The 16,108-nt window shown below is 48.6% G+C and overlaps 2 protein-coding genes across 3 annotated transcripts in view; one reads left to right on the top strand and one right to left on the bottom strand.

Moving 5' to 3' along the window:
* MGAT4B (mannosyl (alpha-1,3-)-glycoprotein beta-1,4-N-acetylglucosaminyltransferase, isozyme B) overlaps positions 1-8,879 on the top strand; it is a 51,494-nt gene extending 42,615 nt beyond the window's left edge. For both annotated transcript variants that reach the window (XM_017827974.1, XM_017827975.1), the window contains exons 7-15: positions 191-266; positions 645-759; positions 1,479-1,609; positions 4,535-4,642; positions 5,581-5,774; positions 6,186-6,264; positions 6,717-6,804; positions 7,683-7,795; positions 7,871-8,879. In XM_017827974.1, coding sequence (XP_017683463.1) covers positions 191-266; positions 645-759; positions 1,479-1,609; positions 4,535-4,642; positions 5,581-5,774; positions 6,186-6,264; positions 6,717-6,804; positions 7,683-7,795; positions 7,871-7,894 — 928 coding nt within the window. In that variant the 3' untranslated portion in view covers positions 7,895-8,879. The remainder of the gene's footprint in view (positions 1-190; positions 267-644; positions 760-1,478; positions 1,610-4,534; positions 4,643-5,580; positions 5,775-6,185; positions 6,265-6,716; positions 6,805-7,682; positions 7,796-7,870) is intronic.
* Positions 8,880-9,417: 538 nt separating this feature from the next.
* On the bottom strand, positions 9,418-16,108 carry LOC108503670 (leukotriene C4 synthase-like). The gene is given in 5 exon segments (XM_017827842.1): positions 9,418-9,675; positions 9,947-10,028; positions 10,755-10,825; positions 12,501-12,656; positions 16,026-16,108. Coding segments are annotated over 5 exon segments (525 nt in total). The 3' UTR covers positions 9,418-9,542.

Below are 16,108 nucleotides of genomic sequence, written 5' to 3' on the forward strand. Positions count from 1 at the left end.
GGAAGTCCCTGAGCTTTCCAGTAACTCTTAGCTGACCGGTGTGAGACCAAAAGGGAGAGGCTGAATGCCATCCCCTCCACCTCCTAGAGCTGTGTCACCTTCTTGTCTTAAACCAAGCCTTGGGAGGCTCCCTGGAGCACCTCACTATCCCAGGAGAGGTCAGCACTCCCACTGTCTTTGTCTCTTGCAGGTGGAGGACAAAGCAGAACCTGGACTACTGCTTTTTAATGATGTATGCCCAGTCCAAAGGCATTTATTATGTGCAGGTGGGTGTGGTGCTGGGGGCAGAGGGAAGATGGGGGTACCTGAGAGTTCACTGTGTCTCTTACCAGCTGAGAGAGGGCAAAGAGCATGTCCAGTTGTGTGATGCAGCAGAGTGGCAGTGGGTTTTAACAAGATAGGTTCAAAAGCTGGGTTTCTAAAGTACTTTTAGACTTGGAGGCCTCCAACCTAGGGAGGGCAGGAATCCTTGTTTCCTTTAACTTTTAGATTGAATGAGAAAAAATCTGCTTGGTGCATCTTCTGAAATAAACTGGGTCTGTGCCAAAGCTTTCCTCTGGTCTGTGGTGGGATTGCTCTGCATAGAGAGATTGTTACTGTGACCTGCATGTGTCATTGGCACTGAGTGTCCTTTCCTTTTGCAGCTGGAGGATGATATTGTGGCCAAACCAAACTATCTCAGCACGATGAAGAACTTTGCCTTGCAGCAGCCCTCTGAAGAGTGGATGATCCTGGAGTTCTCTCAGCTGGGGTTCATTGGTAAGGTTCTCCCCCACTCACCCCAGTCCTTTCAGGCACAGGCACAAGTGACAGCATTTATGCTCTTGGCCAAACAAATTGTCCCCATGAGATGGTAAAATACTTGGACTTGATCCCTCCCTATTTTTGCAATGACCCTTGTCTTTGCACAAGGGAGAAAGATCCTCACAGCTGGTACTGGTGATACTCATTTTTAGTAAAAATAAACCTGATCAGTAGCCCAGCTGACAGCCAAAAGCTTAAATGTGACCAGTAGCTTTTAGGCTGGATAGGATCTGGATTTGCCTAAGAGTGTGCAAAAGGAAGTTTACATCAGCCCAGAACTATTTTGGGATCAGCAGTACATGGCTGCAGTAGCAGTTTGATCTGTTGTTTTGGATACTGGTTTGATTGGCTTAAAACTTGTAGTTTTTGGGGCAGGAAATGGTCTGTCCTGCAGCTGGCTGAATGTTTTTCATCCTTATTTCTCACTACTGAATGGGAGAGTTTTAGACCTTTTGATACTGCTGTGACCTGTGAGACTCTAATTCTTTCTAATTCTGCGATGAATATTAAATCCGGAACTGTATTAGCAGTGCCAGCAGTGCTGGTACATAAACCAGAGCCACACAGTATTTCCTTTACGTAGAGAGATGGACAGATCCCACTTTCGCAGCCCAGTCTCCCAAGTTTTTACTCCCATAGCTCCTCTCTCTCTTCTCTCTTTCTTTGTGCTGTAGGAAAAATGTTCAAGTCTCTGGATCTGAGCTTGATCGTGGAGTTCATCCTGATGTTCTATAAGGACAAACCCATAGACTGGCTGCTGGATCACATCCTTTGGGTGAAAGTCTGCAACCCTGAGAAAGATGCAGTACGTGAACAACCTCAGTTGAAGGGAAACCTTCTGTGGTGTGTGGGCAAATGTATGCTTGGCTGTGTCTCCAGAGGACCTTCTCTGTGAGCTCTGCTGCTAACTGACTTTGCACCAATCCGTGCCATCCCTGTGGAGAGTGCCACAGGGTGCCCCTGTGGATTGTGCAAGCAGAGACCTGGGAGTTCAGGCTTTTGTATTCTGCAGCTGCCAGAAAAGGCATTATTTCTGCATCTAAGCACTAACAGGGTATTCCTCCTCCAGTCCTCGAGGACAGTAGCCATTCCCCATTCTTCTGCATTGTTTTTCATTCCGGTGTGCTTCTCTCCCTGAAGCCATTCCCTGCTTGCTGACTGTATGACTGAATGACCCTTTGACGCCAGCCCCGTGTGCTGGAGCGCCCGGAGCACACACGGAGGCTGCCCAGGGAGCTCACCCAGGATGACCCAGGGCAAGCCCGCCCTGCACAGTCTGCCAAAGTGAAGCCAGAGCACACAAAGCTCTTGTCAGGGTTTCTAGGAGGGTGCAGAGAGGTGAAATGGGCACTGTTTTCATGCTGCCATCTCGTTTGCAGAGCCATGTCCACACAAAGCCATGAGCTCTCGTGCCTTGCAGAGGTTGTGCTTGAGCTCCCAGCAGCAGCAGCAGTGAGGGGCTGAAGTGAGTGGGAAGGGCAGAGGAGGAATGTGTGTGGCAGCAGGTGAAAGATGAGCTCACCACCAGATACTCTTCTGTCTCCCCTCTGAACATACTGTGTTTACTCAAATGCTTGTTCACCCTCCTCCCCCAGTGGAGAACAAGCAGTGGAGTCCCCATGCAGAGCTTGGAGCCAGTCACTTAGGACAGACCTCATGGTCACAACTACATTGTGGTGACAAATACCAGAGCAAGTGGTCACTCTGGGAATTAATATTGTATTTATGTCTTGAGAGGATGGGACATACTCAGGGCTCTGCAGAATTGAGGCAAGGATGTGGTTTAATTTGACCTGATCCCTGGCAGACCATGGTGTCAGCTCCAATCCCCCTTATGCAGCAGGACCAGTCTCAGATCATGTCCATTGAGTCCTCCTGGCAGTTCAAACCATGTGCTCAGGTGTGACAAAGCAATCCCCAGACCTGTCCAGCAGCCCCCATAGTCCTCACAGCCATGGGCAAAGCCAGGTTGGTGGGATGCTGGGATGGAGCTGGGAATGATGCTGCTGTCTGTGCCCCCGCCTTCGAAATCCTCAGCTTGAGCACTGATTAAATGCAGGTCCTGCTGTGCAGGCTCATCTTTTCCTTAACTCATCTGCGCTCATCTTTTCCTACCTGGCGGAACCAAGGTTTTCCCAGGGGAAACTGCAAACCTCTTAAACATGTTGCCTTTTTAAAAATTAACCTACTTTCCATGTGGATTTCTGGCTCCTTTCCCCCACTGTTTGCATGATTAACTCTGCACAGCTCTCTTTCAAACATGACTTTCCCTTGTAAATCCCACTGTGCAGAATCAAATTGGTAGCAGGGAGGATTTGTCTTTTTGATTGAAAGTTTGTTTGACCTGAGCTTTTGGTAAGTGCTTTGCCTGCTCTGGATATATTCTGCTCTTTCTTTTTTAACTAATTTTAGATTTACCTGTGGTAGAGCTGTGTGAAAGGATGACCTTCTTACCACCAACTGAGCCATTCCCCCTCCTGGCTTGGCTGAGACAAGACTGCTTTCAGTAAACGTTTCTTTAGCAGAAGGGGAAAAGGGGAGAAAGAGAAATCAGGAGATGCTGTAGCTCCCTCCATTCCCCTTCCTCCTCCTCTCCTCATCCAGAGTGAGATAGACCTGGTGGGGTTGCATCCAGTGTTGCTGGCAATGAGTAGGCTCTGTCCCATTAGCATGGCTGGTTTTAATTTTCTAATGTAACGTGAGCTGGATTAGGGGATTATCTCCTTTGCAGCTTGCAGGGGTCATGCCTGGAATTTCCCAGCTCCCTGCACTGTGGCAGTGGCCTGTGCAGGCAGCCCTTGGTGGGGGCTTGGTTTGGTGCCCTGTCTGTGACAGGCTTCCAGTGACACAGCACCCGTGGTGGGATTTCTGCCGGGGTTTCTTCTGGGTGAGAGGCTGCAAGAGCAGATGGTGTTAGGGGTGTGCATGCATTTCTTTTCCTGGAAAAAGCAAAAGCCGGATAACAAATACCCTCTCTGTACAGTTTTTAACCAGTATTTTTGTCCTGCTCCCCCAAACTGAGAGAAATGAACTATTTTTAAAATGTGAGTTCTCACCTCCCCACGCTCTCAGTGTTTTTCCCTTTTGTCCTTTATTCCCTCTCCATCGTCTCTCTCCCTCCACACCATGAAAAATCACTGCCTGGATTAGAGTTGCGTCTCCAAGTTTATTTATGTGGTGGATAGGCATGAAACAGCCCAGCAGCTTTGACAATGGCACGTGCTGAACATCTGCTTACAGCGCCTGCCAGCAAACTGGAAACTGCCCATCCAAAAAGAGCCCACACTTGGTACCTGTTCACCTGGGCTCTGAGTCGTCCCAGGTGTACCTTCAGACATCGGTGATCCCAAGCTCTGAGTTGTAGGAAAAAAGCTTTCCCAATAAGCCAAGGACAAAAGAAACTAAATTCTCTGGCTGTCCCTGCTGACAGCACAGACAGGTTTTGCTCAGCATTCTAAACTATGCTTGGCAAGGAGAAATTTGGCACTTAGACCTGGATACTCTGGCCGCCCAGCAGAGCCCTGTGGGCAAGTGGCCGAGAGTCACTCGGTTTCTCCAGAGTGTGGCCAAAAGCCCTCTTGCCTTATTGGAGCCTAAATAACACAGAAGGGCATAGAGATGGAGAGGCAGGGCTGTCTGTCATTCCTCGTGCCCTTGTCCATCCCTCTCGTGGGCCACAGTTGCCCGCAGAGGTTTGAACCCGGGGCACAGCAGGATTGTCTCATTTCAGAAACACTGCGACAGGCAGAAGGCAAACCTGAGGATCCGCTTCAAGCCCTCACTCTTCCAGCACGTGGGAACCCACTCCTCCTTGGCTGGGAAGATACAGAAGCTGAAGGTGGGTACCAGCTGCCTGTCCAAGCTGCAGGTGGCCTGTCCTGCAGGCACCTGGGAACTGGCTGCCTTTGGGTGGGGACATCAGTGACAGCAGCTGGTGGGACGGTGGCAGCTGGATTTCTGTGCAGTGATTGTGTTTTATTCTGAGTTACAGTGAGCTCAGATAGCTCCTGCTCCTCAGAATGGCAGTGACATGCACCAAGAGTCACTGCAAATTCTTAAGCCTTGGTACCGGTCCTGGCCACCCATCCTAAGTGCCAAACCGGGCAAGTGACTTCGAAGCATCTACTGAAAAGCCCTGGAGAGATGACTCCCGGATTGGTCTGACTTCCTTTCCACCCCACTCCATGTTCCTGGGATTTGGTGATAGGTGAACTAGAGCTTGCTATGTGGGAGCTTAAATTGTTGATGTGTGTTTAAACATCAACAAAATCAAGCTTCCCACAACTACATGTGCAGGATCCATAGACATATCCCTGGGCTGTGCTCATCCCATGTCTGTGTGATTCCCAGGGAAATGGGTGGTGTAATCCAGTTTGTATCACAGTTCAGTGCCCATCAGGCTGTGTAATCCAGTCATTTTTATGCTATTGTCCCTCTCCCAGCTGCCTTCTCCTCAGGTGTAAGGACTGTTTCCAGAGCTCCTGGGGGAGGGACGTGCATTCAGGGACACTTGGGCAATGAAAGGCTCTTTGGTGCTGGATCAGAGTGCAGAACAGAAGTGTTTCTCTGTGCTGTCTCTCCTGAAACTCTGTCCTGGGATCCCGTCACGCATTCCCCTGCCTGGTGCCTTCCCCAGATCGCTTCCATCCCTCATCCTTCTGTGCTGTGCAAATGGAGAGCTTTTAATTTGCAGTGCCTTGTTGCTGGGACCTCAGTTCCTCACAAGCAAGAGCAGCTCATGGCTCCTCTCTGCCCTTTTGCTTTGTGCCCCCCAAGGACAAGGACTTTGGAAAGCAGGCGCTGCGAAAAGAGCACGTCAACCCTCCTGCTGAGGTGAGCACCAGCCTGAAAACCTACCAGCACTTCACCTTGGAGAAGGCTTACCAGCGGGAGGACTTCTTCTGGGCCTTCACTCCCACTGCAGGAGACTTCATCAGATTCCGCTTCTTCAAACCGCTCCGGATCGAAAGGCCAGTGCTCGGGTGGGGTCAGCAGGGGGGCGTGGGGACAGCCTGGAGCATGCAGAGACACTTGCATTTTGCTCTTCTGGCAATTTAAATTAAATTTCTTGCCCATCTCCTCCGTGGCTGTCCAAGAGGAGGGAGCAGTGCTCCTGCAGGGGGGGAGGATAATTTGACCTTGCTGATTTGACCCTTTTCTGGTGGGACTGTGTTTGCCAGAGCCCCCTTTTCTTTCCTGCACTTGTGAGCAGTCCGTGAGTTAGGTGGTCTGGCACAGAAGGTCTCCTTCCAAGCCATGTACCATGGGCTTTTTGGGAAGGTGCCTGGTAGGTTGAACTGTCTGATGATTCAACTGGGGTGAAAGCCATCGTGTCCCCTCTCGCTCAGTGTGGGTTTCCATGGCTTTGGTCTCTGCCACAGGTTCTTCTTCCGCAGCGGGAACATCGAGCATCCAGAAGACAAACTTTTCAACACGACCGTGGAGGTTCTGCCGTTTGATGTAAGTGTTTTATTGAGAATTGAGGTGAGGGTGGAGTGCGAAGCAAAAGGGGTTTGAGAGAAGGGAACTGCTTTAAGCCACCAGGAAAATCTTAACAAGACTCAAGTGCCTCTGAGAGGTGCTGGCTGGGAGCCAGAGGGTCACACCCGCTGTGATCCCACCTCAGGAATGCAACTGAGCATCGCTGTGGAAGCTGTCCCTGCCTGCAGAGAGGATGCTCAGATGGGTGGGATGGCCGCAGAGGAGGGGATGGAGCCAAGATGGTGCAGTGGAAGCAGCAGCCTGAGGACAGCAAATGTCCTCTTCTTTTGGGGCATGAGGCTCAGGGTGCCAGGCAGGGAATGAGGTGCCAGGGCCTGCTGGCATGGGCAGCTCTGGGTTTGCTGCTGTTCCTTGGGGCTTTTGGGTGGCTCTTGCCACTGGCCTTGCACAACACTCTTCTCTTTCTGCAGAGCCTGCAGTCGGATAAGGAAGCTTTGCAGGAGGGAAGAGGTGCAGTCGTCAAATACCGCAGGACACTGGATGGCTACATCCAGATAGGTACAGCGGGGCACAGGGTGGCAAAGTGTCTGCTGGGTTTGATGACACGTCCTCACCTGCATGTGAATCAAGACCCTTAGTTCTGTTTGCTTGGCAAAGAGTCATTTCTGCTTGCCAGGAGCCAGGTTGGAACAGGATTTAATTATCGTTGTCTCCTTTGCTCCACTGCCCTCCATCTAAGACCAGGTTGTCCTCTTCAGGTAGTTTTTGGTCTTGCATTTCTGCCTGTCTCTGCTCAGAGCTGGGACCAAATTATGCAGATTATCCAGTTGCTTAACCTGGGGTTAAAATCCTCCACCGTGGGTGATTTTGTGGTCTCAGTACTCACACCATTTGCAGGTCAGACTTTGTCTCTCGCCACCTAAACTTGTTTTAGTGCTTGTCCTGCCCTTGGACAAGAATGAGTGATTGCTGCCTATGGGGACCTGCTGGTGTGGAGTGCAGCCCTGGTGTCCCTCCTAAGATGTCTTTTTTTTTCAAATTGATAAATAAAAGAAAAATTCCCTGGGATGTGTAGCACTTTGCCACTTTAGCATTCATTGCATGCTGGCTGGTTTATCCTAGTTGCATTTTCAAAAAAAAAGAAAATCACACCCAAAAAGGGTGAAAGGGTGTCAGGCCACTCTGTCCCCTTTTACACAGCAGCAATAAGTAGCCAAATACTCCCCTTTTTGTTTTGTTCAACTGATTTTTGTTCCCCAAAGTGTGGCATTTTGCACTGTTTGGCCATCCACACTGCTGGTTTTCAGCCCATCTCACGTTGGGGAGCTGTGGGCAGGGGCTGCCATGGTGGCTCGTGGTGCCCTCAAGGAGGGGGGAAGGTGGAGGGGCGATGCCAGGGGACTGTCCCTGCATCACCCATGTGCTGTCCCCACCAGGCTCGTTCTCCAAGGGCGTTGCAGAGGGCGAGGTGGACCCGTCCTTTGGGCCGCTGGAGGCCATCAGGCTGTCCATCCAGAGCGACTCCCCGGTGTGGATCATCCTGAGCGAGGTCAGCTGGGCTCCCTCAGCAGGTCCCCACTGCAGCCCCACACATCGCTCTGATCCCATCCCTCTCTTCTTTCAGATTTTTATCAAAAAAGCAGAGTGAAACGGGCATGAGGCAGAACGGACACACTTGTGGATCCCTGGTCCTGCTCCCTCCCTCCCGCTCCCTCCTCCCCGCGGCGCCTTGCCCGGACAAGGACAGTGCAGGGCCGGCTGCCGGAGGCAGCACACGCCGACAGACAGCAGCAAAGCTGCTGCCGGGCTGGCACCACCATCCCTAGTGGTGCTGTGGGGCCAGGACGCCCGTCATCTTCTCCAGAAGAGGAACAAAAAGCAAAACCCAACACCCCGTGCAAAGGGCTGGCTTTGCTCCGCTCCCTCGGCCCCTCGGGATGCTGGCTGCCGCTCGGGACACACGGACACAGGGGACAGTTTGGGGTCGGGATGAGCTTTAGTGAGCATGGGGGAAAAAAGCACCTTCAGCCCAGGGCAGGGCAATCTCTGGCTGTATTTGGGGACAGAGCAGGGCTTGGTCATGGTGAGTCCTGACAGCTGATCCCGCCGGCGTGCTGGGATGGAGGTGGCCAGGGACTGAGGTCTGCCCTGCCCTCGCCCAGGCAACAGTCCTGGCCACAGCTGAGGATTAAGCGAGGTCAAAGACTGACCCTCCTTCAGCAGAGGAGGAATGAATCCGAAGGGGTTGGAGCTCTGAGTATGGCAGGGAAAACAAAAAAATAAAATACGCCACACTGTGCCTGCCAGCATTGATCACAGCCCCTTAACTCACGGTGAAGTCTCCAGTGTCTTCATGCCTTGAGATTGAGTGCAGAAACCATCTTTTTTAAATAACTATTTCAGTTATTTGTTGATGTGAGGTTTTTTTGGGGAAAAAAAAAAGCAGAAGTAGCCCAGTTCAAAAATAGTAGGGATTAGTGTAAATCCCAATGTCCTTTCAGCTATACACTGGAATGCATTATACTACTTTAATGTGCTGTATTTTTTATTATTGGATACATTTGATTTTTCAAGTACATCTCTCTATATAAATATATAAAATAATGTGCACTGTAATAAAAGCTAAATTTAAACCTTTGGTACAGCAGTGAAAGTCACTTGCAGCAGGGCTGCTTTAGTCACCTGTCAACCCCAAGTTCACAGTGGAAGGTGAAATCTAGAGAGTACAAAGTCCTACTGGGGTTAGGTGATAAATGAAGCCAGGGCCAAGCCAAGGTCATTAAGTCAATGCTAAGAACAGACTTTAGCACTATTGGCTTTTCTGCCAATATTTGGATATGGTTTTAGACAAGTTTACCCATCCTTTCCAGTTAATCACAGCAGCTTTTCCTATGAAAGCCAGTCCCCAGCCCTCAGATGTTCTCACACCAGTTCCCAAGCACGTTTGACAATCATAGGAGATTTCTACTGAGAAAAGGAATTTATTTCTGTGCATCCATTATGTGATCCTTCCAACACAGATCATTACAGCAGTAAGGAGGAGAGACGACAGCATGCGGGTCAATCTGTGCTCCACGAGGCAGAGCCAAAGGCATTTTAGAGCAGACAGTGCTACAAAACCCAGCAGTGAAGCAGGGGCTGAACAGCATTTTCTTCCTATGATCTCTGAAGAGCAGAGGAGTGCCAGCGTCAGCCTCCCTTCAGAGGGGACCACAGAGCCAGGGAGGTACTCACTCCCTGACTGTGCCAGCTGACTGGTTTTGGGAGAGCCATGGCCCCTCTCACTGGGCACTGTGTTACTGGAGGGGCTGTGCCAGTGCTGCCATTCATGTGGAGGAGTGGGGCTGCAGGAAGTGTGCCAGGAGCCCAGCCATTGCCAGCCCCAGCAGCAGCCAGAGCAGCAAGGCACTGGCATACATTGGTCCCAAGCTGGGCAAGAGAAAACACTCAGGTCAGACTCCGCCAGCCCATCTGGGACACAAGGTGTGCTGACAGGGCTTGGCACCCCCCCCTCCTTTGAGACAGTCAGGGAAGAAGTGACACAGCCACGAGCACATGGGGCAGGAGGGGAGGAGAAGGAGGTGATGCAAATCTGCCTTCAGTCCCACCCGTGGGAAGGAAACCTGCTGCAGGGGCCACATCCTGCCCCCAGCCTCCCTGGGCTGGTGTGGGGTGCTTACGCCCAGGGCTGGGTACTCACCGTCCCTGTGCAGCCACGGTGTATCCCTGGAAGTACTTGAGGCGGGTGTAGAGGTATAGCAGCCCACATGCCACAGTCACACCTGTGGGGGAGAGGGGAGTCGAGTTCTGACAGGGCCAGGGGTCCCTGGACACTGCTGGGGCTGCATTCCAGCACAGGCACCCACACCCCTGCTTCCCCCCACAGATGGGGCATGGGCCCGAGAACCAGATGCAGAGGGACTAAGCTTTGAACCACTGCAGGAGTTTAAACGGGTTTTCTTCCTTCCCTTCTTGTGAGGGATGAACTTCTCTGCCCCCCAGAGTTGCCCTGGGAGTTGGGTTGGCAACACTCCCTTCCATGGTCTTTCCTTGCAACTTCCCTCTGGCAGCAACCAAGCCCCTGAACTCACTTGGTACAGCATAGACAGTGGATGAGTAACTGTTTGGGTTGTGGTTTCTCATTCTGACATAGCAATTTGGGTATCATGTGGCAGCTTTGCCTCAGATTGCTGCCCCCCCGGCACTCTGGGACAGCCTGACCTTATCTAAGAGAAGCAGCACAATGGGACAGCCAGGTTCTGCCAAAGGAGCAAGGGCTGCCAGTGCCTGCTCCTCCAGGCAGGAGGGAGGCTCAGCTTCTCCCAGCAGTTTCATGGATGCTGGAGTTGAAGTGCTCTTTGGTCCATCCGGCGAAAGGGGAACTTTGCTTTCCCCAAATAGTGACCTCACAGGTACAGAGAGAAAGTGTCTGAGTTGCAGTGGGATTTAAACTGGGGGGCTTTTTTGGTTTGTGCACATGGCTTGGGGTTTTCCCCCATCCCTCTCACCTTGATGGAAGAAGATTCCAGCAATCCAGAGGAGCGAAATGAAGATTGGGAAGTACTCTGAGCAGTTTGCCCTGGTGAGAGCAAGAGATGAGAGTTAAAACTGCTTCATATGTCAGAGCCCAGTTAACCAAGGCCAGAGAAGGGAGTTGGAAACACACATCAGAGCAAACCAAAACCCTGGAATGACGAGCCACAGCTGAGGTGGAGATTTGTCTCTGCTGGACCCTCGACAGGCTCTATCCTGGCCCCACAAATAGCACTGCCAGAGAGCTGCTGCACCTACAGCTGCTGGGGGAGAGGCTCCTTGTCACTATTGAAGGAGATTTCTCTTCCCCTTGGACACCCAAATTTGCATGTCACACAAGTCACAGTCCAAGAAAGTTTTCTCCCAGATAAAATTCAGCAGTAAGTGATCAGATCTGCAGCCAGGTTTTCCTCTTCCTTTTTCTCTTAGTGAAAAAAATAGAGTTTTTCTGCAAGAAAGGACAGTAGGAGCTGTGCTATTAAAGACATTCGTTTTGGTTCTCAGTTTCTCCTACATTTTACCATTCCTTAGGCAATTTAATCTTAATTTTGGCCAAGAATTTACCAACCTCTGGGGAATGGAGCCAAACTGGGAGCTGGAAAAAGGCTGAAGAACCCTATGCTGCAAATAGGAGTTTGAGCCTCAGGGAGGGGAGGCTGCCAGGTTTCGTCAAATGAGTAATACATCAATACCATTTTTCCTTTATATATATATATATAACATTATCCATTTGCTTTTCCACAGGGAAAAATAGGGGAAAAACCCACAAAGAGGCAATAGCTTTTTTCAAGTCTGAGTTCCCTGAGGTCACCTTCTCTGCAGATCATAGCAGAGGACTTCCTAGCACACCACAGCCCATGGCATGACTTGGTCGACACACATTTAATAGTAAAGTATTTAATTAAAAGCCACATCAGCAGAGTGAGGCTGATGCCTCCATGCAGGCTGGCCTTCCATGGCACCACAGAAGGACTGAAGGGGGTGTTTTTGTCACTCCACAAATGTTTCCTGCACACTGGCAAGGGAATGCAGGCTGCTTTGTTCAGCATTTAGTGCTGTGCTGGAACTACCCTTCAAACCAGCTCCGGCCAATTCCTTTCAATCGCTTACAAAACAGAACGACTGAGATGAAAGATGGAATCTGGTGCTTGCTGGAAGCTGAGGGGATCTGTGAATGCTTCCAGTTTAGCTCCAGCATTGCTCTCTCCATAGGAACAGAGCAAAAAGAAACAGCCCTCAGCATGGGCCCACCAGGGCTGACTCTCACAGTACAATGGCTTCTGAGAGGGAAAAAATTAAAACACCCTCGTAGCTGGTTCTTCCAGCAAGGCCCTTTGCTTCAATTCAACAGCAAAAACTTACAGGCAAATGTCAGGTTATTAATATATCTTCGGCTGCTCTCACGATTTGGAGCCAATGGTAGTATTAAATTTAATGATTCTAAGCATTAATGCTCCACATCTCTTTCATGTGGCCACTAATTTGTAATTTGGCTGCCTCATGGTGCCAGAAGGAGGATTATCATGGATGGACAGAAACACCCCAGCCAAAGGGCTCTAAATCAGAACTCAGACCTCTGCATGCAGAGCATTGAAAAAAAAAATCTAATATCAGTAACAACAAGTGAAAGGGAGACTTGAGGGTGACCAGTCTCTCCTGACAGTGACAGTTGACTCAAGTCATATCTAGACAAAGTCATCACAACAAAGACAAAATCTTACTGAGCTCTGAAGATCCGTTCAAACTCAGGGTGACCTGTTGTTTCAGGAGGGGAGATCTTGTACTTCCGACGGGCATAGATCACCTGCAGTGCAAAATAGGCTAAAAACAGAACAACACAGGAATGGTAACAGTCCAGCAGTGTTTGTTTAGCAAAGCTTTATCTAGCTTGGAATCAAGCAAGTGGTTAGAATAAAAGAGTCGATACGATCTGGGTCCAATGTCCAGGGCTGTCACACATGACCTGGTATAAATGTGCATTTATTTCATGCTTGCACTTTAAATTCAGCTTTGGTTGTCCTGGCACAGCACTGGAGCTGGATGGCACTTTGCATTATATCACACCCTTGGTGCTGCTCCCCAGCAGAACAAACACAGCAGGTCCTGCAAAGAACAACAAAACCTTCCCAAGTCCATTCCCGTCACAGAATTATTTCTTAATCTTGCATTTTGTGTTTAGAGTATCCATACACCCTCTGCCAGTCTGATGGGAATGATGTATATAACATTTTCCACTATTCCTAATGGGTGCAAAGCATTCCTAGTGGGTGCAAAGCCTTTATACAAGGATGGTCCATGTCACAGAGCAGCATCCAAGCTGTCAAGCACTGGGATATCATTAAGTCAATTAGAGATGTTCATAATCATGGCAACAAAAGGAAATGGGGAAGGGGGTGATTATTTTTTCCCCTTCATTCCTGCAGGGGAGCCCCAAGGCTCCAGCAGTTCAAGGAGCAGAGGTGCTGCCAATACCTGCTATGAGGCTGTGCCAGGTTTGGGCTGAGGCACTGACTTGGTGTCTGCTACACCAGTTCTTTGTACATTTGTAAAGGACACGGAAAGTCACTTTAAAACAATGGAAACATGAAGATTTGGACTGTTCCATTATTTATTGGAAGTTCTTACTCCCATAGCTGATTGCTGATGCTTCAAGTGTTTTTATTTAGGTGCACTACTACACTGCTGATTTTATTGAAAACTCCTAACTTCATATAGGAGAAAACTAAATTATAAAAACAATTACTCTGGTGGCTGTGGCAGTGTCACTGAGACACTTGGATGAGCAGATAGCAACTCACACAGCAATATTTCCAGGGCATCACACAGAGACAAGGAGCCAGGGTGCAAGCCCTGCCTTGTGGACTGTCTCATTGTAACAAAGATAAAGGCAGAACAGCAGGATAGAGAAGGGGAAGTAGGGACAGATGTTCCAAGATTAAAGACAAGATGTGTGCCTGCAGAAAAGCATTAGAACATATGTAGAAGGGAATTAGAAATGTAAATAATCTGACGCTATGTGACGATGTGTATCACAACATTTTAGTAATTTAAATACACAGACATTCCTTGAAGAACACACTTTAGAACAATTAAGCATGTTCTAGTGTCTTCCACAGTGATCCAGCCCTAAATGAGAGGTGCTGAGAGAGCACGGAAGGGAGATTCTTCTTTTTTGGGAAGAATCAGTCCCCAAAAGCACTTCTCAGAATGATGTGTTCATAAAACCCACACTGCACGAGCCTTCTCAGCATGGACTTTCAGAGAGAAAGAGTTCAACCTACTCTGTAGATCCTTTCAAACCATTTTTTTTGTGATTCATGTCTCGAGCTTAATCACCTGTGTGGATTCCCATGTGGTTTACAGGGACTGAGCTCTCCCTGAACTTTGCTCCTTGGTGGAAATATTCTTCGTTCTCTATTTGATTATGTCCACACACTTGTCAAACCATATCATAGCTGTTATCTGCCACATTTGAGTGAACATGGCAAACAAGCCCTGTGGGGCCTGACAGACAGTGACATTGCATAAGCTTCCTTTCCTTTGAAGTAAAATAAAGGAGGGGGGGAAACCTGGTATAGAATAATTCTGCTGTGTGGTACTGTGTTCACCACAGGGCTGGGGCACATATCTGTGGGGTAGAAAATTCAAAAGAAAAAATAACAATCAACCAATGCTGTAACTAAGCTCAGCCATTAAACTGCATCTCCTACACCAGGATGTGATGGAGGAATATTCATAGGTACAGCCCATTTCTGTGCTTCAATGCTCACCTGCTCAGAATGAACCCCAGATCTGTAACTCACCTACAGAATGTCCCCTCAAAACATGCAAGGAAAGCCACTGCACAGCTCTGGCTCACAGTGACACGAGCAACATGTATTTCATACCAGTAGATAGAAAGAAAACACATAGTATTTTGCCATTGCTCCTTGGCTTCCCATGCAGGGACCATAAACCAGGATACTTTATCCAATCTAACACAGATAGGAGGGTGGCAATGCTTGCTGTTTATCTGCTGGCTTCACACCTGGGTATGGTTTGCATAGCATGAAAGCAAAATGCCTAAGGCTTCGACCTTTAAAAAAAGTACCTGAAGCTCCCATAAAAGAGACATATTTGAGACAAAACTGCTATCTAGGGATTTGCTACTGAACGGTTCCCAAAGGAAAAGGGCTTAGCAGCATTTCTGTAACTCAATTTAAAGTTTTCTTCATGTCTTATCTTTGCATACTAAATGCTCCCTCACCCCCACTTAGTTTAATAACAAAAAAATTCATAATATAGAAGCATCTTCCATTTGTAGTTGCAGATATTTCCCTTTAAATTGTTTGAGTGGAAATTATGATGTCAGAAATCTTGAACTCTGTTCTTCAAGTTGCATATTTGTATTTTAAATAATACTTATACTAAGAGATTTATCATCTGATGGCTAAAAATACATGAGGCTGCTCAGAGATTCACATCCATTTGTAAGCAGAGGTGTGATAGCTCTATGGTGAATTAATTCAGTAATAATAAAACCCACAAACCTTCCCTTATAGAAATCTGAAGATTTCAATATAATGGGGGCTCTGTCCCCATCCAGGCAGGGGAGTGTCCCCTTCCATGAACCTCCTGAAGCCTAAGGGGGAGAGACTTTGCCCAAAGGACCCACAATTAAACAGAGCTTGGCAACAACACTGCTCTTTCTAAAAGGTCTAAACGCACCTATTTATACCACGAGAAGTCAGTGAGTTCCTCTGAAGATGTCTGTGTCTATTTCTGACCAGAAGAGCTTGCATTAGTTTCCAAATTACTGTACTGTCAGTTCATCTCATCATCTGCTCTGTGCAGTTAAGCTGGAAGGACACATGATGATATTGGTCCCTGTGTGCATGAGGCTCTTTTCTCTGTACACCGACCTCTTCATCAGCACACTCATAAACCTGCCTTCATTTTGGCTACCTCCAGCCACTCCAAGTTATATACTGCCTGCTAAAATTCAAGCACAAACTATTTTACTTTAAGAACATTCTACTGAAATCGTTTTAAGCCTAACAGTTTTACTTGCTGGCTTTGAGGTTTGCAGATCATTCTAGTCCCTATTAAATAACGACCACCCTCAGGCATGACACTTCTGCCACGAATGGCCAAACATTTGTATCATTTTACCATGCTGGAAAACAGCAGCTTTCACTCCATAGAGACTCCAAGAAAAATACAGGAACCACATTTCTCAAAGTTTAACATAATTAGCTCAACACTACCGAGCATTGTATAAAGGGCATTTACCTTGCTCCAGGACTCCCAAAACCGTGATGGTGGCCAGCTGGTCTATCTGATCCCTCAT

Source organism: Lepidothrix coronata, unplaced genomic scaffold (genome assembly GCF_001604755.1).
Source record: "Lepidothrix coronata isolate B3197 unplaced genomic scaffold, Lepidothrix_coronata-1.0 Scaffold144, whole genome shotgun sequence".
Classification (NCBI taxonomy): domain Eukaryota; kingdom Metazoa; phylum Chordata; class Aves; order Passeriformes; family Pipridae; genus Lepidothrix; species Lepidothrix coronata.